A 21,998-nucleotide genomic window follows, 5' to 3' on the forward strand; every position below is an offset into this window, starting at 1 on the left:
ATTAAAACGTACAGAAAATAAAACAAAAAAAATTAATTCCGTATGTTATTCATATAACAATTATACATATTTATCATGTACAGACGTAACTATATTTATGTATTTACTTAGAATTTTATAATCGAAATAATAAAAAACAATATATTGGACTTTTCTCTTTCTAAACTGTTATCGACTGGGCATAGCAAATTTCGTCACTTCTTTAAATCGAGTCGATATCGCTATTCGTATCGATCCGCATCTATATATCAGTATACGAGCTTGTCGGATTTTAACGTTTTCTGGTGAAGTACATAACGAAAATCGATCGAATATCGGCTTAAAATATACACTTAAATGATATAAGCGCTATTTTGGATCAATTAAAATGACCGTACGACCTTTAATAATTTTTAATTTTCAAAAATCAGATTGGAATTTTAGAAAAAAAAAATCAACAGATTTATGTCACTGAGTGAGGTAAATGTGTGGCGGATGGTCAGTAGGTTCTTTACAATTTCTCGTGTGGGATGAGGCATTTCTTTGTTCTCTTTCGAGTTTGCTTGTTTTCCCGTTTATCTACAAATTCTTCTTTTATTTATTCCGGGGAAGATACGGGTGGTGGTGGTGGATTGTAGTTGTTTGTCCACGGCACGGTGTGTCTCTTTCTTTGATTTTATCTTTTATCCTACGGCATAATATGATAGAACGAATAACACTTCTTCTAAAAATTCATGTTTTGTTTCTGAAGTCAAGATTTTTCTGAAGATATTATTACTTACATACATAAATATAGACTTTACTTTAGGCCATGTGTGTACAATAATACAACAACAATAGTAATATATCAATGTAAACATTGTAGAATTATAATCTTTCATAAATATACCTGTGTGTGGAAAGGTATTGTTTACTCCCAGTAAATGATAGAAATTCATAAAAAATAAAAATAAAGGAAGTCGGAAACGACAGAATCTTTCTTTCTTTTTACGAAATCGAAATTTTTAACAATAATAGAAAAAAAAATTTCTAATAAAATATAGAAGAAAACGGGGCAAGACGAAATTTAGAAACTAGGTTTGTGTTTCATGAAATTGAAAGAATACTTCGGGATCATTTATTACTCAATGGGGAGTAATATATTATTCTTTAATGTTTTGAAAAAATTTATATAGCCGAATTGTTTATCTTTGATACAAATGATATCTTTTCAGAAATTCTTGATCGATATTTCTTACTATTATATCGATTGCGTAGTAAACATCACCTATATGCTTAAATTTGCATTCGATATGACGAGATAACAATGCCTGTTACTTTCCTGGCTGTTATATATAACAGAGGAAAAGTATGGCCATGGGTCAAAAAATGAACATCCAAGATTTTTACATTTCTGTGCTCGTGACACCTTGGAACGTCGAGAAATGTAAAACAATTCGAGGATTTTTTTCTGTATGTACGGATGTTAGTGTGTGTATATAGAGGTACGATTTTGTTCATTTTCTTTCAAGCTCCTTTGTTTTCTTGTCGAAAATTTCTGAAATTTTGCTTTTTAAAAGTAAATCTTTATAATCTAATCTGACATCGAGCGATGGGTTCTGTGAAATATTTGTACTCGTCTTCGAGAAATAAATTTCATCGCGTAGACTGGAAATTTCACAGATATTTTGATATCGATTGCATCTGAAATAGTATAACATCATTCTTAGTATAGACTTTTTTTTTTAGTTCTTTTAGATACATAATACAATCATTTTAAAATGTTTTAGAATCACTATAGTTACCATTATACTTAACGGTTGTGATAAGGGTAGATGCATAATTCTCGTACTTGCAGTTAAAAAAGCAAACGGTATTTTAACACAATTAAAAAATACAAAGTATAGAAGAAACTCAAACTTTTCTAGTTCCATTTTGTCTAATCACCAGAAAGAAAACAGTCTCCCTTTACAAACAAGACCTTTTATTAGAGTCTATGCCTCTGCAATATACAACAGATAATTATTCTAATGATATTAATGAATCTTCTATAACGATTGCGATTAAAGCAATGTCGAGAATTTACTTATATTATTTATAATTCCCGTAAAAATAATGGATACTTTCTAAATTCGGAGGATAAATCTTGATTTTATTCATTTTACACTAGGTAGAACGATGTAATGTTACATAGAGTTTACAACGTTATATATACACCGTATATTTTCTTAATAAAAGTATTATATTTACCGAGGTTACTACAGTTTCCGACATGATTTAAAGACAAGATAACCGCTCGACTTACCCTTATTTCTATGTTGCGATTCTATTTTTTTGTTTGGTCTCTAATCCGCGATATATTTTAAAATATATACGAGAGAAGCCAATGGAATTATTAAAATTGACGTTAGAAACTATAAAGGAAGTTTTGGAAAACTTTCATAAGTTTGGTTTTTCACATTTCCACCCTTTCCACCCCAAAATATAGGCCTATAACATTATTTTTGTAGGTCAAATGCTTGTTTTTTTTATGCCAGAAAAGATAAGAAGAGAGAATTCTCGTAGCATAAAGAGGACGATCGACTGGAAACGTGGCAATTACCGCATGTATATTTTATGCATACGAAACTTCTGGTGTTGTAAATAAGGTGTTGGCAAGAAGAATAAACAAAAAAAAAAAACTGCGATAAGTTTTTATCTTTATCGTTAAACAGGTAACTTAAACAATAAACTAAACACAAAGAAACTTATTTACGTAAACAAACTGATAAACTGTATTGTAATATAACCAGGCAGACGTCACGTGACCGGTGACGAAGAATATTCCCAATTTGTCCGCAGGTCCGTCGTAGATTCGAATGGATAAAGACCGGGACCGGCCGACTCGTCCGAGGTGGGAAGCGGGCGGTCGACCGTTTCCGGTGGACGGCGCCTGCGCGGGTGTCGACGCCGGGCCGATCTCCGCACAAGTTGATCGGCCGAGCCGGAGGCGGAGGACGAAGGAAGAGGGTAAGTGCGTCTGTGTGTCGGGAGACGAGTGGGAGATCGTGACTTACCCCAAACCTCCGACGGGAGGGTGGATCGCGTGTAATTCGAAGCGCGGCGCCGACGAGAAAACGTTCGCGACCGGAAAAAAAGAGAGTAGAAACTCCTTTTGTCGGTCGGTGCTCCCTCGAGAAAAGTCGAAAGAGTTTCTCTCGGTCGATTCCCCTTTTCTTTCGAGTTTTACCAATCCGAAGCGGGACTTACCTTTCGTTCGCCGTTACTAAGAGTTTGTTTCCGTCCACATCAGGGTATTAAAGAGGTCGCATCCTCTTTCCTCTTTTCCAGTTCTCGAGATTGTTGCCGACGTAAACTTTGGATTTTTTCACTCCTCGTTTTATCCTGACAAAGAATTTGTAGCCCGATTCGGACCAGGTAAAACCTCTATTCGACTAATTTAACGAATGTCTCGAAATACGTGTTGCACACACGCGACTAGAGCTTTCGCCGAATTTTAAAGATCTCGCCGATCTAACGAACTCGAAAAGCGAAGTTTAACCAATGTCGAGTAGCGTGAGGAGTGTGGGAATGCAGTCGATCGGTCTTCCGTCGTCTCTCCACCTGTTGAGTACGCGGAGCGGAATGGCGCTCTTCTCTTCTGTGCGTAGAAGGTGGAAAATATGCGGTGTTTTCTCCTTCTTAAAAAAAGACTAAATTAATATTTTGTTGTTTTGTCGTTTTTTTAAACTTTTAATGGTTTTTTTTATTATTTGAAACGAATTGGAGTCGAACGTGGCTGTCGAGTGGCAGGGAAACTAGAGACTTTTCTCTGGATCCGAAGAAAACTTAGTGGTTCGTGCTGGTTCCTACCCCTATAAAATTAATGTTATTTTTACTAACAGAAGATAATAAAAAGAAGTAAATAAAATAACTTTACGTATTCAAAAAAAAAACGATGGCTAAAGGAATCTCAAAAAGACAAAAAGGGCCCATTAATTATCTGCCTTTCTACGAGCTCTCGCTGGTCCTGCTTAGGGATTCTGGTTTTCATTTCACTTTTATCGCATTCTAACTCGAATGAAGTAAATAAAAACTATCAAAATACGAGATAAAAAGGCATTTATATAAAATATAAAGCGTATTGTAGAAATATGATTATTGTCACTATTCTATCGACATAACTTATTTCATTCGTTTAAATCACTTTTGTCACTTTAAATACACTTTTAGATGATTTATGTTGGAGAGCAACGTGCAATTTTCTTCTTTCAAATACAAATCAAATATAACCGTCACACAATATATTCGAACGCCTACTTATCCAATGAATCTGCGCTCTATTCTCATTTTAGACAAATATTTTTATATAGGCTACTACTAGTTTACGGTCGAATAGAAGAATTAAATTTAGTTTTTTTCAATACACTTTTAATGTGTAAAATACAGTCAGCAGTCTTGAACAGAACGTACAATACAATAAGTTTCTTAATTTACTCGTCGTCCGGATATCGAATTCCGGATGGTTTTTGCCAGTTTTAAAAGTCTTCACCATTATTTCTTCGTGTCGGATCAAAATTGTAATCGTTACAGTTTGTAGACAATGGATACGGGACTTTATGAGATTACGTAACAAATGGTCTAATATACGTGGCAGTTTTGTACACGACAATTTGTCGTGGGATATACGAAACGGCTTGTAGTAGACTGCGGTCTTCAATCTAAGGCAGAAATCGATTACAACTTTCAGCTTTATACTGTTGATGAAAACTGTGTTTATAACTCGATGTATCATCATTACTCGTTTGGAAATTTTCATTACGACCCAATACACGGCCTTTATGAAAACGTTCTCGAGATTATTTACACTAATTTATAACTAGTAGAGTTATACGCTGTTGTTACGAAGATTGGAAAGTATAAAAATCAAAAATTATTGACTTAGTTTCTAAGTGTAAATAAAAACCGAAGTCTAAAAATAAATGAAAACTGGCTTAATATACTATATAAAAAATAATTTAAAATATAAAAATCAGCTTTTGACACATGGAGGCCAACTCTCATACGTGACAACACCAGGGGAATGTTAGAAGGGGGAAGAAAAAGGTTCATCTACGTAGTTTATACTTTGTGATAGTAATGTATAAATAATACAAATAATCTATTCACAAATGATTTTAAACGTAAGTTAATAGTAAAATAGAATTTTATACGATTTTAATCTATACAACTTATAATTTAAAGATACGTCTATGTGTCATTATTAGTCTTTATGTGCATACTCTGTATTGTAATAAGTAATCAACACGCATTGTATTATAGTTGGTTGAGGGGGGAGGCAAAAACAGCCCGAAACGAGTACAGAAAAACAATGTACCGCACCAACGATGAAAATTTGCCACGCATCTTCAAAATACACTATAAAGTCAGTGTTTAATAAGTCAACAATGGGAAAAGAACACTGTTTCACAACAAATACAAAATAATTAGCCAATATTTAGTCAAATGATTTATATAAATGCTAAAAATCTTATAAAATATTTCTTTGATGTATTAAAATTCGGTTAATCGTACATTTTTCATGCTTAAAAATTACTTCTACTCGAACAGGTTATTGACTCCGCCTAAGGATAAAGCGAACAGTTTACTTAAACGTTTTCGAAATTTACTGGTGCAAAATATTACTTTTTCACCAATTACAACTTCTTTTATATATATATAAATTTAGAAATTCCAATATTAATGATAACTTTACATTGATTTAACTTATTGTAAGAATAATGTATAATTAAATATGACAACTTTCGTGTATGACAATTGTTAAAGAGTAGGCAAGGACACGCTACTGTCACTTTGACAAATGTAATAGTTTTCCAATTATTTATTGTTAATATAGTATATATTTATGCGACGTATACGATTTTATCAAATAAGAGTTTAATTTTATGATAAATTAGAATAGCATACGAAATTAAAAGTTGTTAAATTGTGTTTACTTTACTAGTAGAAAGACCATAATACACTTTATGCTTTTATCGAAACGTTGCGTATTACATTAATAAATCAATGCCTTTATTGATTTGATTAACCAATCTCTTAAATATGGTAAACATCTATCTCATGGGATTGCTTACCGATATTTTCAAAATTAATTAACTAATACTATTAAAGGATTTATTAACATTCTGTTTTATTAATGAAATCGGACAATACGAAAGTTTACAATAGGGCTTTTGATTGAATTTTTCTTCAATCAAATGTCTTTTCGAAACAAAAAAAGATTTTTTGAGTGTTTCTTTTTTATGCTTTTCTATCTCTGAATATAGCCTAATTCTGTCTTATAACTTACAGATACACTTGATTTTATAGTGTCTATAGACGATTGTTGGTTGATACTATCTGTGAAAATAAAGTTAGAATTACATTGCATCTGTAGATTTCCTCTGATTCTTCGTGGTATAGAAATTGAAGCAATGTATCAACTGAGTTATTTCTTTCTCTTTGATCTATACACTCGCATTAAGAATAGTATTTTTAGCTTGAAATTAAAATAAATAATAAATTTTTCTTTTCCTCGTATACGACGAAAACACTTTTCAATGAATTATCTTTTAAAAGTTGTATGAAATATGTAAATGGAATGAATCTTAATGGTTCAACTTTTATTAAAACTCGAGCAAAGAAAACATTTTCCTGTTAACGGGAACCAATATAGCAATAAACGATACACAAGTTTAAAAATAAAACTTAGTGTTTTTAAAACAAATAATTAGGTATTGGAAAAAATATTTTTACTTTGTATAACGGCTAAAAGTCTTAAAATTAACGGTTTAAGTTTGATAAGTGTGGTAATATCAATGTATATACCAGAAGACGAAGACTGTGTGTTTCCCATGTTAACATATACACAAGTGTAGTCTACTAATTTGCACTTGGGAGAAGTACAGTACAGTACGTTCAAAACAATAGAAGGAATTTCTATTCTCGAAAGAAATTGCTTAAATCAAATTAGAAGGAAACGAAAGTCGAGTCGATTTACATTATCCTTTGAGTTTGACAAGGAATATATTAGTAATTTTTCGATATAAATAAGAATCAAACTCAATTAATTAATAAATTATATAAATGGTAATATAAATAACATCTATGCGAGATGTGAAACGAAACCGAAACTGCAATAAAATGAAAGTTTATATAATAATCTTCTGAAATAATTTAATTTTTTCGCTTTTAAAGCGATGAGCAATAATAATATGAACATCTAATCATAATTTTAATTCCTATTTTGCCGAAGAAATTATCAGATCTTCGGTTTCCGATGTCCTAAAGCTATAAACAGCGGGTATTAGGTGTCCAAGTTGGAACGGAAATGGGGTCGTCTCGCCGATGTATACCGGTAAATTTTAATTAATAACCCAGCACATATGTCACTTTAGCTATTTTAAGTAGCATCGTTAGATTCCTCGTGAAAAATTACGAGTTAAAGGGGTCCTGTAGACGGTTCTCGTTTAACTGTTATAGCTATCAAAATTACACATTTCATCTTATATATATATATATATACATAGAGTTTATTTTATATAGTAATCTAGAATCACTTGTAGGTAATTAAGAAATTAGAATTATTCTAAACAGCATAGCATAATCATTAGCAGAAAGGGACTAGAAAAATAGTTTAAAGAAAGTAACGTTCTTAAACATAACCTTTATATAATAATGGGTTATGTTTAAGAACGTTACTTTCTTTAATTTTATAATTGACTAGAGCCATCTGTCTTGAAGTCTCACTCTCCCTCCCCACTTACTCGAAACTAATATGAGATGCCCCCGTCTAGTTCAGATCCTCTGGTTGTGACCCATAATGGACATACTAAAAATATCCTCTTAGTGTCCACAAGGTAAAAAAAAAAATATCTTATTTACAATAATATAACTAAAAACTTTATACTTAAAAGATTTATTAACTATTACAGGATGATTTAATAAAATATTCCAGTGCTCACTAATGGCCGAATGGATAAAACCACTGAACACTGGTAGTTAGTAGTGGGTTAATACATTAAACACCTCCCTGCTCCTCGCTGGGTACGCCCTTGGTCACAACCCATATCATCACCCAGACACACAATAAGACGACTGGGTGATGATAAACGAAAAAACGTGGTTAATGATAAAATCGTGATAGTGATTGATCATATTTTTCTTCACAAGTGTCTAACAATCGCAACATCGTTTTCTATATGTGTCATAAACAACAGAAAGAGTGAGGAGAACGGAGAGTCAAAATTTCAATTTATAGAATCCTTCACTCTATTATTAATAAAAGTTATTATCGGAGGAGGAAAAGGGATTCTCTCTCATTTTACAAGAAAAAAATATTCAGTATTATAATCGATTTATAGAAAGTATAAAACAAGCTATAAAATAAAATTTGGAAGATCGTAGTGAAAGTTTATTACTTTTTTGAAATATTGATTATTTTAATTAAAAATTTCATAAAAATAATGACGTGTTTATAGGATGATAAATTTTTATTGTAATTAGATATTTTTATGAGAGAGAATATACTTAGAATAGGAATAAATCTCAGAAAAGGAATATTGTATAACACGGAGAAAAAATAAATCCTACTTTTGTGATGAAGGACACGTAATTTGGAATAATTATTGATTTTCTCTAAAAGTTTATGTAATTAACAATTTGAAAATGGTTAATTAAGTAAACTTTTCAATCTTATTTAACTTAAAAGAGAAGAATTTAGTTAAATATTTACTTGGTACCGAACAGAGCATAAAGAATATCGGATTATTTACCGATTCCGGGAAGTGCCTACATTTAAAATCCTCATGCTAATTACATAATGACTTATGTTGAAATATTTAATGACTAAAAAAATAATTTCGGGTGTAAAATCTTGCTAAAAAAGCAAAAAATATAGAAAATGGTATTCGAAAAAGCGAACGTTTATTTAATTACATCACACACTGGAACATTCCAGCATTATTTAAACTAAAGTAGAATGCGATTTAAATTGAACATAAGAACAATAACATTCCTCCGTCTGCCCAATTTAAATTTCTGTTGGGAGCCAACTTCCGAACAATCAGAAAGACTCTTTTACCTTCGCTCTGACCCGAATATGGGTGGTCTTCCTCCAACTTGCTTAATTGTAGATGTTTTCGTGCCGTTGTAAACGATTTTATGACCGGACCAAACTTTGATCCAATTTAACAAGCCACAATATTGCTTTGTTTTTCTCTTAAATTAATATTTTAGAAGTAGTTTCTTTACATTTGAAATTACTTTAGAATCCTCACTCAAAGCATTCAGGAAACTTGAAACTCGATCAAAGATTTCACAGTGGAAAGCTGTAGTAAGAACTCATGATCCTCTATTGAAGATCTGCATGACTATGGTCGAGCTAGTTTCATCAAGAAAGTAAATTCTAGACAATATTGGCCTAACTTTTTTCTATTGAATGGTGCAACTACAATGTTAAGAGTAAACATGTTCAGTTTATCTATTGTTTTGTCCAGCAGAATATACGGAAATCCTGATCATGTTTTCTAAGTATGATTTGTCTATTGTCCCATGTAACTTTATCTATGTTAACCAAATCCGCATTCAAGAGTAAGTTAGCCCCGAGGACATTATGGGAGCTCTTATGCAACGTTGAATTATAGAGTTTCAACGTCTTGCGTAATGTATGTTGCCCTTTTTTTTACAGCTATTGCACCCATATTTTATAGTCTGCGTGGGCCGCTGACAACTTGGATTGCTCCAAGGAAATTCTTTATTGCTTTATCTATTCAATTCATTGATACAAAATTTGCTGTTATTTTTACTCAAAATTAAGATGAAATAATAATAATAAATGAAGTGATACGTATAAATTATACAGATGGCATTGTTTTGATAGCGCCAAACGGGGCAGCTTTACAAAGAAGATAAATATAATATCTGAATGTTACAAAAACAATAAGTTTTCAATTAATTCTAATAAGTCAAATGTAATGTTTTTTTTATCGGGATAGAAAATTAACAGATGTAGAAAAATATTTTATTTGAATGAATAATATTAAATTAAATTTTAGATTTCTTTTAATACATAGAACAAATAACCCTCTGATATGTGCCAATTTGTGTAAGTCTTAACTTGTCTTGTAATTTATGAAGTTTCTTTCTTTATTGTATTTCCAGGCAGTGAGTAAGATCTTCTGGGATCCCTACCTTAGGCACAGAACGTTCAAAACCTCTAAATAATTTTACGATATCGTAGATAACGTCTAATTCTAGCAATAGAATCATTTATAAATTAGGATATGCATTTTGAACGGAAAAATTGCCTAGACGTATATCTCACAAGTGGGCATTTTTCCAGGAATGCTATTACTAATCAATGAAATGTAACTTCTCTACGCTAATAGGAGGATTACGATGGGTATCGACTTTTTCAGCTACTTTCGTTCGTTAATGGAACTGTAAATAACCACAAATTCCAACACAAATTCTTTAATAACTAACATTTGAGTTTATTATAGCCTTTATCAGGTTACATTTGATGACTTCACTTGTTGTTGCAGACTTATACATTTCACTGTCATCCGTATGTTGTCTGTCCATCTTTAATCTCGAGACACGAGTTAGGTAGATGAAACAGAGACTGATATGGAAAACTTCGTGGTCGTAGGTCACGATAAACTATATACGAACTTCCGTTCTAGTACGGAATTAACGTAATTTCAAATCGAAACTTTCTCCATTACGGAGTTAGATAGATGACCGGCATGACTCAATTGTCATCAGGAGAATGATGTACTGTACAGGGGTAAGATACCGCTAAAATGCAGACCAGATATGGAAAGCTTAAGGGCCAGAGATTCCAATTAACTATGTACGAACTTCCGGTCTAGTTTTAAATTAAAAGATGATTAAAAATTGTAGCCCGACATTGTGACGACGTCGCAATAAATAATTGTTCGTTCCTTTAACGTAATATACTTTAAACTTTTATGATACTTTTCACTAAAGCGAAAGATGCTCAATCATTAGTCTAAATTAGAGATGAAATTATCGACTTTCTATCATTTCTTACAACAAAAATAGATAATTATTTTACAAATGATCAGTGAATGTATTTATTAAGTTAAATTAGCATAAACATTACTTTGCGAACATTGTTTTTGGATCTTGTTACTTCTCTGTATCAAGATCCAAAGCTTCTGTGGTACTTTAAAGTTGATAGCGACAAACTTTACACTCGTCGAATCGATCGGAAATACAGAAATCGATGAAATTTAGGTGTTCTTATACACCGTTAATCCGGTTTAAGTGTAATCTCGATATCCTGTTTTTGTCGTTTTCGTCCCCTCGCAGTTTCTCTATTTTCAACGACGATATTAACTTTCTACGATAAAATTATTTATTTAATTTACAATAGAATATTGAATGTTGAAAATTTTAATCTTATTCTTATTAAACTCTACGTTTATAATCTTGGTCTTAACGTCAGTCCGTCGTCGAACAATCTGTCGCTAAGGTCAATCCTCTTTATCTCTTCTAAAGTTTAAAAGGATCGTAACAAATGGCATGTATATTTGAATATCATTTCTTTTCAATTATTGAAGAAAACGAACTAGAGATGTTTGCAATTTTTTCTATAAACAAAGAAGAAAATTATCATTTAAAAACATCCGCGTTTTCCTTATAAAAGAAAATAATGACAGGAATAATAAACATTTGGAGAATCGAAGATTAGTTCTTTCAGAAGCTATTTTGGGACGAAGGTATTAGAATTTTCAGAATGTCTTTTAGTAATAACGTCGACTTTATGTGATCGATAATATTTCGATACTTTTCTTATGGTATGATCGAATGGCTCTTTTCTTTTCTTATTAAAATTGATTCCATTTATTTAATTCCTTCTGCCGTTTCGGTAGGAAAAGCGCTAAAGAATAACTGCAATTCAAATTCCGTTTGACTTTCTCATAAAAAATAAGTAGTTTTAGCATGAAATATCTGTTAAAATCTTCAAAAATTTCGATTAACTCTTACCGCCTTTTCGAGAAAAGTTGTTAAATTTAATTAAACTTGCGTAACTTTTCGTATATTTTATTTTGTTAAATTTATTTGAATTGTTTATTTTTATTCGTTTATAAAATTCGTAATGTAAAAATTCATGAAATTTTATGTTTTATACTTTTTTACACGTTACGTAAGGAAATTACACAAAGACATTTTTTAGAGTTATCGTCGACAACGGAATATTATTTTTGTAAAGTGTGAAACAGATTGCAGATATAAAAGTCGGAACTCTCGAGAAATCGTTGTCATCATCCTCACTTTACAGGAGCAACCGTCTGACTTCCTTAGAATTCTTTTTTTCGAATGTCCCTTGCTCCTCTCGGGATTGCTGACATTTCGATCGCCAGTCCTCTCCCCTGGAGAATTTGAATCGCTCTGTAATAAAGAGAGGTTGAAAGAGTCCCACAAAAGTAAACTCGTCTTTTGAAAACCGTAGAATGCATTCCTGTCGTTAAAAGAGCAGTAAAATTTTCTATGTTGACGTTTTGTTAAAATTACTCTTCGATTCTCTATACATTTTTCAAACTAAAACTTCGTTATATGTATTGGAATTTTAAATAATATCTGTAAAAAAAGAGGATTGGTTTTCTTTTGTCCACGGTGTTATTTCAAACTCGCTTAAAATGGACCGCAAAAATGAGTGATAAGTGTACCGTATTCATTACAATGAAGGCGGAGTGGGCCCCATTATTGTTTACTCTAAGAATGTGAATCCCAGTTATCTAGTTCAGAAGTCAGTGCATCAGTTTACACTCGTACGACGTCTTATGTACAAAAAAGAACCCCAAAAAAAACCCCAGATATAGTCCTGCTAATGGGCTCTGTGGGTACTATTATTCCAACAGTATAGTAGATAGAGGGATAGAGATAGATAAGAAATCGTTGGTGAAAAGATAAAACAGTGTCTGCACATTGAAAAATGTAACGATATTCCTGGTAAAGTATTTATGTAAGTACTGGTATGGGACCAAAAGAATCGAGTACAAAAAGTACTGAGTATCGAAAGAAAGTATCGATGCGGTATCGGTATTGCAGTATCCGGACGTCTGTACTCCTAGGGATAATGATTAGAATCATTTGATAATCTTATTGTATTGAATACTTATATGTAGGCCCTATGTATTGTATCCGAACAAAATTTAAAATATATTTAGATAAATTCACATATAGAAGAAATACAAAAAAGTCTGCAATATTCGTCCATCTAACATCAATAGAATGACAATATTTCACGGCAGAGTCTACCTTGATTTTGAAACTCCTCCGCCTAGATATATACAAATTTGTCTAAAAGCAAATATAGAAAGACAAATATTGAAGACTCTTTTTTTTTGTTCTTTCTATACGTGAATTTATTTAAGTGGATTTATTGTCCGGTTTTATTTTTAATAATTACTTCTTTTTTTGCCAGGAATTATGTCAAATGTGTATAATTGAAGACTGGCCTCGGAATGGCCAATAGCAGCCAGCATCATTTCACTACTCCCGCCGTTCTGTCTTGGAACGAAATTCCCAACAACATTACCGAAGACGACAATACCAAAGTTCTGAAGGCCGTGGAGGCTCTCATGTACATCATGTACATCACCATATCGGTGGCCGCCATCGGTGGCAACGGCGTGGTCTGTTACATAGTTCTGGCCTATCAGCGGATGCGCACCGTCACCAATTTCTTCATCGTCAACTTGGCCGTGGGAGACATCCTGATGGCCTGCTTATGTATTCCCTTTGGCTTCGTGTCCAATCTGTTGCTACAGTATTGGCCTTTCGGAGCCATCATGTGCGTGTTGGTTTCTTACGCTCAAGCCGCTTCCGTCTTCGTCAGCGCCTACACACTCATAGCCATCAGCGTAGATCGATACATAGCCATCCTGTATCCCCTTCGACCACGGATGACCAAATTCCAGTCCAAATTAATTATCGTTCTGGTGTGGATCGTGGCTTTGTTGACGCCCTTGCCCACCGCCGTCGTGTCCAGATTGAGGCAACCCGTACAGTGGAGACGATTTAACATCACGGATCGCTACATCTGCATGGAAGATTGGGAAACAGACCATCAGCGCTACTACTACAGCATGGCTCTGATGATCTTGCAGTACTTCTTCCCTCTGACGGTGCTCATTTACACGTACACGAGGATAGCCATTGTGGTTTGGGGTAAACGGACTCCAGGAGAAGCGGAGGATGTCAGAGACCAGAGATTGGCTGCGTCCAAAAGAAAGGCAAGTGAATTTTTATGAATAATAAATAGTTGTTATCGTGCCATTTTTGTCCTTTTCCCCGTTTGTCACTTTTTGTCTTTTTTTTACTTCTAAACGTATATAAGAGCATCTGACTTCTGAAAACGTTTTCATTACGATCGAAAAATACATTTTAATTTTAAATTTAGTAATTCTCTTTAAACTTTGTATTTTTTTTTTCTTGCCTAGAAAGTCTTTGGATTTAAATTTTAGAGGTGAAGCGCAAAGAATTTTCGTATATATACAAATTACATACCAAGTTTGAATTCCATTTCAATCATTAGAACGATAGAATGCTATTATATTACGTAATTTATCTCTATTCACTTTACAATTAAATTTCTAAATTTATTTGAAACACACAAATGTTGCGTAAATGAGTTTAATTTAGCATTCTACGAAGTCACACGTATTATATACAAAATATTGTTTCTATTGAAAAAATTGGTTAACCGACCAGTAAATTGTCATGATCAATTTTCTGGAGATGTCATTTTGCAAGATCATCACTTATTCGAACTGTTAATTTATTATAAAAGTCACTTTAAACACGTGTCGAAAAGTATGGAGGATAGACAATGTGGAATTCATCACAGCTCCGTGTTAACTCATTATCGGAATGCATCCCAAAAACAGGAAGCTGTCATTGAGACCGTGAAAATACAGTATCAAAGAATTTTATAATTTAAAGTATGGAGAAAGCTTGTGTTATCAAAAACTAGATACAATTCTTTACTGTTTAATTTAAAGCGTGTGTGTTCATCATCATAAAAAAGTAAATATAAAGAGGGGCATATATTCGATTGGAGAGATTCAATTAAATGATTCCATTTCATAGATTTAACTAAGTTACGAATTCGAATGAGATATTAATCAAGTATTGTTATTGATATTATAGAATTATGAGTGTAATTGTCTGCGAACAATTGATTAGATCATTTCTGAATTAATAATATTTATTGAATTCGATTTCATTTGTTACTAACATTTTAAAAATTAAACTAAAAGAATGTTTGGGTACATTTTTCTTCAGTCTACCAGTCAACTCTCCTATAACACTGTTGATTTTTCCGTTTTATATGAATTCCATGTTGTACGAGTCACTTATATTTTACAAATACGTGTACCGGGCTGTGAACGGCTCACGTATTTGTAAAATCTAAGTGACTCGTACAACATGGAATTCATATAAAACGGAATAATCAACAGTGTTGTAGGGGGGTCGAAAATTAATGCACGAGATGAATGTAATTATCAACGTTGTCGCATTACACTAGAAATAACCATTAGAAACGATGCATTTATCTAACATTAATAAAATTTTATTTATTTATTTATCTATCGAATGAAAGAGAAAATAAATCATAGATAACAAAACTAATCTTTCTTGGGATTGTTTGATTGCTCCTNCCTCCACACTCAAATTGAATATATATATAGTTTATTTACAGTTGTACAAGTTATAAACGTAGCATATGTACAGGAAGATCATGCGTGGTGAATTCACGTGCCAGATTGGCGTCTGGAAACTAATACTCTTGGGAGAGACCTCAGTCAGCTTTCGGAGTCGGCTCAACTGCACGGTCGGTCCGGTCTCAGCACTAACCCGTCCCTGAGAAGATTAACAGAGGAGAACACTCTCTCTTTACGCTCAGCGGGCTTCCCAAGTGCCTGAGACTACCGTGTACCAGTCTCTTGCCCTTCTCTCCTTTCCTCTCGTTCGGCCCGCAATTTAAGGGTTTTTGGACGGGGACTTCCGACCAATCACAATCCCTTTCCTTTGCCCGAACAGCTTACACTCGGGTCCGCCGTCACCCGACGAGAGTGAAGCTTACACAAACGTCCGCCACTTGTTTACGTTCGTTCGTTTACAATATGGCAATTGTACTACCGTCTCACCGCAGGTGGGTCTAATTAACAAAGCCGTACCCCCTTTGTCCCCGCTGTGCTAAAAGGTTACTACTTTACATCATATTTGAATGTAAGTTGTATTTTATGTATTTTCTTTTAATCCTAATACTATACACTATATTCGTCTATCTGCGATATTTCTCGTGTCGTACTCCATTTCTATCAATTATTGTTTATCAGTATTTCATTCTATACTTTTCTACTTCGATAATAACGTGTTTAGAATTCTACGAGAATAGCTGGAAAATTCATTGAAATGTCATATTAATTTCATCTTCGAAACTCATTTGCAAGAGGCCATGCAAATGAGTTTTGATGCATATTTCAGCAATTGCATATATCAGAATAACTCCGAAATATTCTATATTTTAGATTATACGTAGGAATTCTCGTAAAACTCTTCGTTTTCTTTTTTTTCAACAATATGTAACCGTATTCATTGTATAATCATTGGAAGAATTATTACACTGATTCAATGAAATAACCAGTAAATGGTTTCTTCAAATAGTTTGAGAGAAACTATTCGTAAGATATTAATTTAACTGTTTTATTTGAATATATAGACAAGTATCTATTTATATTACGTCTTAATTTTTAATGATAAGACTATAAATAGAAGACCCAATATTTACCTTTAAAAAAAAAAATGTCGTATTTCCATGGTTTTAATAAAAATTTCAAAATTTAATTTTTCAGTAAAAAAAAAATAATAATTCTTAATTTATCTTCGGAAAAACAAAATTCTAAAGTAATTAATATAATGTAAATAAATTTAGTCTTCGACTTCTCCATCGATCGTGTCGACTTCATTTAGACGAACAATTGTTGCATTGTTAATCGTTAGAAAAAGGTCAATTAGATCTAACGATGGGTAATTTTCACTGAGAAATTTTTCTCATTTAACCCCTTTACCCCTTTAAAATTTTGGCATGTTGATGTTACTGGTGTCTTCTTATTTTAATTTAAAGCTATCCCATATACAGTTTGTTTGCAATCTGTGTACTTAAAACAGATGAAAGTAATAACGTTTTATTAGAATTAGTAAAGAAGTTTTTATTTTTTTATTCGAAATGTTTTATTTTCTCTATTCTCGTTAGTTATAGAACAAACTAAATAGAAAGTCATTCACTGAACGCCTCTCGGACAAATCCTTTTTGATTATCCGGTTAATAACCCGGATGGAATGAATAAAAAGTGAGACAAACACAAAGAAGTAAATTGGAATCCGAAAGAACAAAAATTCCAATTTTAGACGAAAATAATCCTCCAACAAACAACTTTACGAAGACCAATTCCATACCTTTATACCCTACACCAAATGTTTTATTATTTAGTTACTGTATAATTTCTCCGAAATAAATCGACTCTCCTCTTTTTTTTTCTTTATTATGACACGTGTTAAAGTACACTAACCTTATATAAAAAAGCGTTTTCTATATTAATAAACCGACGTTGTTTATTCAATCGAACCGAACGTTGTTTCCATTTAACACTTAACTGATAGATTATCGCGTATAAATTACCATACTCATTTATTAGATTGTTAAGAAAACGTAATGTATAAAAAATATCTTACTTTCTCTGAGTTATTTTCTATCATTTTTCCTTTAAAACCAAATATTTGTTATTATATCACTGGAAATACTTGACATTTTCATTGTGTAAAATAAGATTTTATATTTTAAAAGAGTTTACTCTAAACGTGACATTTTTTTGACACTTTTTTCTGAAGAATAATGCATCTGATAAGAGAATGATGTGGCAAAAAATATAATATATTTTTTTAATAATTTACATTGTCTCTGTGTCTCACATTTCCATTCTTGTATGAAGTTACCGCTTGTAGAAGAAACTTTTCGAATGTTTTTTCTACCGAACCGATTGCTATATTTCTACTGAAATCGGATATTTTTCTCTTAACACTATTCATTGTCGTATATATGCGATGGGCATCCAGAATTATTGTGGGTAAGCGAGTGGAAGTGACGAACAGGTTAATGTTTGCATGGATGCGGTTTAGCCGCGTATCTCATTCTCTTGTTGCTCGTCTGGGTTAGCGATCGATAAAAGTTAATTAAGCATTAGATAAAGAATGACGACGACCCTCTTCACGCGACAAAGGCGCTACAAATTATCAGTCGGCGACATTTTGTCAAACAGTAGTATAAATAATGAATCGGAAGGACTTTAATCGTCCGATTTAATAACTCGGAAATGAATTCCGTACCCGTACGTGGTGAAGAAAGATACATGCAGGTGATTTCTTAGTTGTTTTTTTTTCACATTAGAACTGGTCGATGGATGTCGGATGTAATTTAATCCTCGTGTTTAAAAAAAACTTTTCCTCCTTTTTTTTACTTCCTAATAAAGTTAATTCTACTTGGATAAGAATTTTTTTTTTGTATATATTTTAGCTTCCTTACACCGTAAGATCCTCGGATTAACTTCGGTATAGGCTATATACATTTTTAAATTTTATAAAATGAATGTAATATGATTACTTTCTAAACAGTGAATTTTATATCTTAGGTAAGAAAAGGATTATTTCCATTATATGAAATAAAATTACTAATAGATAGTCTTAAAAATGTTTTTATTTGTGTTCATGTAAGATTAAAAGTATCAAAGACAGATACTAGAAGCGTGTTACTCGTTCTTAAATTAGAATTTTAATAATTTGTCTAAATAAGTTAAGAAGTTTGATAAATTAACCTTTCAGTAAACAATTTATCACATCTATTCCACTAAGTCTTTAATTAGCGCTGATATTTTTGAACATAGAATGGATAAGTAGTGTATATCTTTGCCGAAAGATATAAATCTTTGGTTAGAAATTATGCAATGTCTACAATGGAAAATGTTTGTTTTATTAATATTAAATTACTCGGAAAAGTAAAGGCTATCAGACCAGAAACTTGCTTTATGGAACGTGTTTTATCAATTTAGAAAATTTAAATGTATTTAAAAAATAATTTTATTATAAATAAAGTCATTCTGCACATTTAGAGTGTAATTAATAATTATGGAGGTGTGAATAAGTAAACAACGGAAAGGAGTTCTTTAGATAAGAATTGAAATGGTAATAGTAGCCTGATAGAAAGTGCGAAACTCGAAACCTTACTGACGAAATTCTTAAAATACCATCTTGAAAATTGTTTATTTTACTTATTTATTGTTTTATATTGATCTTATTTAATGATTAAACATATGAAGGCATCATCAACAATCTTCTCTAACCTCAATATTTTTTCACAGAACTTGGATCACAAATCCAATTCTGTGAAAAAATACTTCGTGCTATTGTTGCACGAATACATGAGAAGACACTACTGTTTTTTACTTAAATTTTCTACAAGGACTACTTATTTATTACTATGACTTATTATACCGGTGACTGGTTCTGCAAATTAAGAAAACAATTCAGAAAACGCAGTCTATTTTTCACCTGAACACACGCTACACAATATCATTGTGTTTCGGATCTTTAGATCCCTAATCAGCAATTTTACGACCAATAAACTAGTTTTTCGATTCAGTAAAACGAAATTCTTTACTTAATCAACGTCATCGATAAATTAGACAGCTCAAGTACTCGATGATTCTGTCAATAAAGAAAACGACCCTGCAGGTGTGAAGTTCGTTTTGTCTGTGATAAACTGAACTTCACACTTACAGAATTCCAATGGCCTTATTTAATTTTGAAAGCACTTATCAAGTAGAATTTTTTTATAGAATCGTGGAAAAAGTGTAAATATTCTTATTGTAGCAGAATTTAGAAATGTAATTAAATACAAAGTATGTTTCTGTAACGATACGTTGACGAGTTTTTCGGGATTCTCTGTGTAAAATTTCATTATTTTTCTCTCGGGAAAGACGACTTTTCTGGAATGGAATGAAGTTATCTGAAACGATGCTATAAATCTGAATTGTCACTTTTGATTGCTCTAATAACTCTCTGGCATCGATCGAATGATATAAATCTCGGTTGCAACAAATATTTGTTGTATCATTTCATGAATTAATTAATTTCATTCGTTGTTTTGTAAAACATTACGCAAAAATGATTTTTCTTTTTTAAAAAAACGTTCTTACAAACGAAAGGTTTTAATGTGTTTTTGGCATTGATAACGTAATGCTTTTTTTTCTATTAAGTTTCTATTATCTTTAATAATAATTCTGGAAGATTACTGTCTTAACACTCGTTATGAATGTGTTTTAATAGGAGATATATTTGCAACTTTTATGTTCGTGGTTATTATGCGAATTTATGACTTTCTGCACATAGAATTTTAATGTTTTAAGTGAATATTTTGGGCCCAAAATAAAAGGAACAAAACGAAAATTATTCAAAAATAAATATCACTATATTTGTGTCTGGTGACTGTTCTTTCAAATTACGTAAACTATATTTTATTAAACAAGAATTAAATAAGATACTTTTTAAATTAGTAAAGGAAAATCTCATTTTTTATTTGTCACATAATTTCTATTTGAAAGAGAACATTCAGATGATACTATGAGATTATTTCATTGTAAGCGAGGAATTAATTGTTTTCACTATATTTAATAAAAGTTTTTTTTTTTTTAAATAGAAAAAGCACTAATTCATTTCGAAACAAAAATGTAATTGTTCTTTTTCGATATTGTTTTCTTTTGTATGTTTATCTACTAATGTACAGTACAGTACAGTACATATAAATGTTATATATACAAATAATCATATTAACATGCATTATTTTATTTTAAAGAAAGTCTTTAGTTTTAATTTTTGGTCTTTTATAAACTTCTGTTTAATATAAACATCATATAAACTAAGGTTTTTTTTAACCTGGTTGTTAGTGACTGTCGATCGATTTATCTCGAGATAGTTTGCGGATCAGTTCACTACACTGGCGGCTCGTGGCCGTTTAATATGAGAGTGTTGAGTAACCAGAACCAATATTAGGGGAAACGAGTTAGAACTTTCAACCTTATATCCACCCCTATACCATTATTGATGTTGACACTAGCTTTGGTTGAAGAATAAACATTTAGATATTGTATATACATTTGTATATCAAACTATTCAAATATATTATTAAATTATTAACTTTTTTTAATTATTTTATAAAGTTTTATAAAAACATACTCTTTCGTACTGATGCTAAAAGTTAATTTTTTTTAATACTTTGTCACATAATCCTGTAAAATCAATTGAAATTTATCATTTTCAAATGTAAATATGTATTGGCTTTCGGTGTTTAATGTAATGGCAAACGTTTTAAAATAGATAAAGACAAAGAGTGTATTCAAGAAAAACTTAAAACACAAACAAAACTCCTATTTTATTTTGCAAATCTGAGATTTTAAATGGTGTTTATATAAAGTCACCGTGTTGATACGATTGTATCCATTAAAAAATAATATATTTAATCGAAATTATACGTTATGTAATAAAAGCCGCAATAACGATATTTATTTTATGTGTAAAAATTAAAAGAAACGAAATACGTAGTCATAAATATGGAACAGTAATTATCTAAACAGTGTATTCGTAGACCTCTACACATTCATTCTTCTGAAATAAAAATAATGTATTCATGAACATCGTTTTATCTCTTCCGGTCAATGAGTTAAATACGAACTCTGATCATTTTTGAAAATAATGTCTGCTCAGTCGACCATATATTTAGTTTATTAACACATAATATTCAAAAATGACTGGATATTTTTTTTTTCTTACTGTTAATGCTTCTATGTTGATTATTGTTTACTCAATAATTATGTATTATTTTATCGACATTGTGATATTTTGTATATGAAAAAATATCCACGTTTTCTGGAATT

General features: G+C 31.6%; 1 protein-coding gene across 2 annotated transcripts in view; it reads left to right on the top strand.

The window, feature by feature from the left end:
• Nucleotides 1-21,998, top strand: part of LOC111623011 (RYamide receptor-like) — a 90,752-nt gene that overhangs the window by 62,718 nt on the left and 6,036 nt on the right. The window contains exons 1-2 of one of the 2 annotated variants that reach the window (XM_023365494.1): nt 2,931-2,967; nt 13,433-14,243. In XM_023365494.1, coding sequence (XP_023221262.1) covers nt 13,473-14,243 — 771 coding nt within the window. In that variant the 5' untranslated portion in view covers nt 2,931-2,967; nt 13,433-13,472. Of the gene's footprint in view, nt 1-2,930; nt 2,968-13,432; nt 14,244-21,998 lie in introns of those variants that run through there. The other variant, XM_023365502.1, reaches the window with a different exon arrangement.

The sequence above is a fragment of the Centruroides sculpturatus genome, unplaced genomic scaffold (assembly GCF_000671375.1).
Source record: "Centruroides sculpturatus isolate CEXI.00-Female unplaced genomic scaffold, Cexi_2.0 scaffold39, whole genome shotgun sequence".
Lineage (NCBI taxonomy): Eukaryota > Metazoa > Arthropoda > Arachnida > Scorpiones > Buthidae > Centruroides > Centruroides sculpturatus.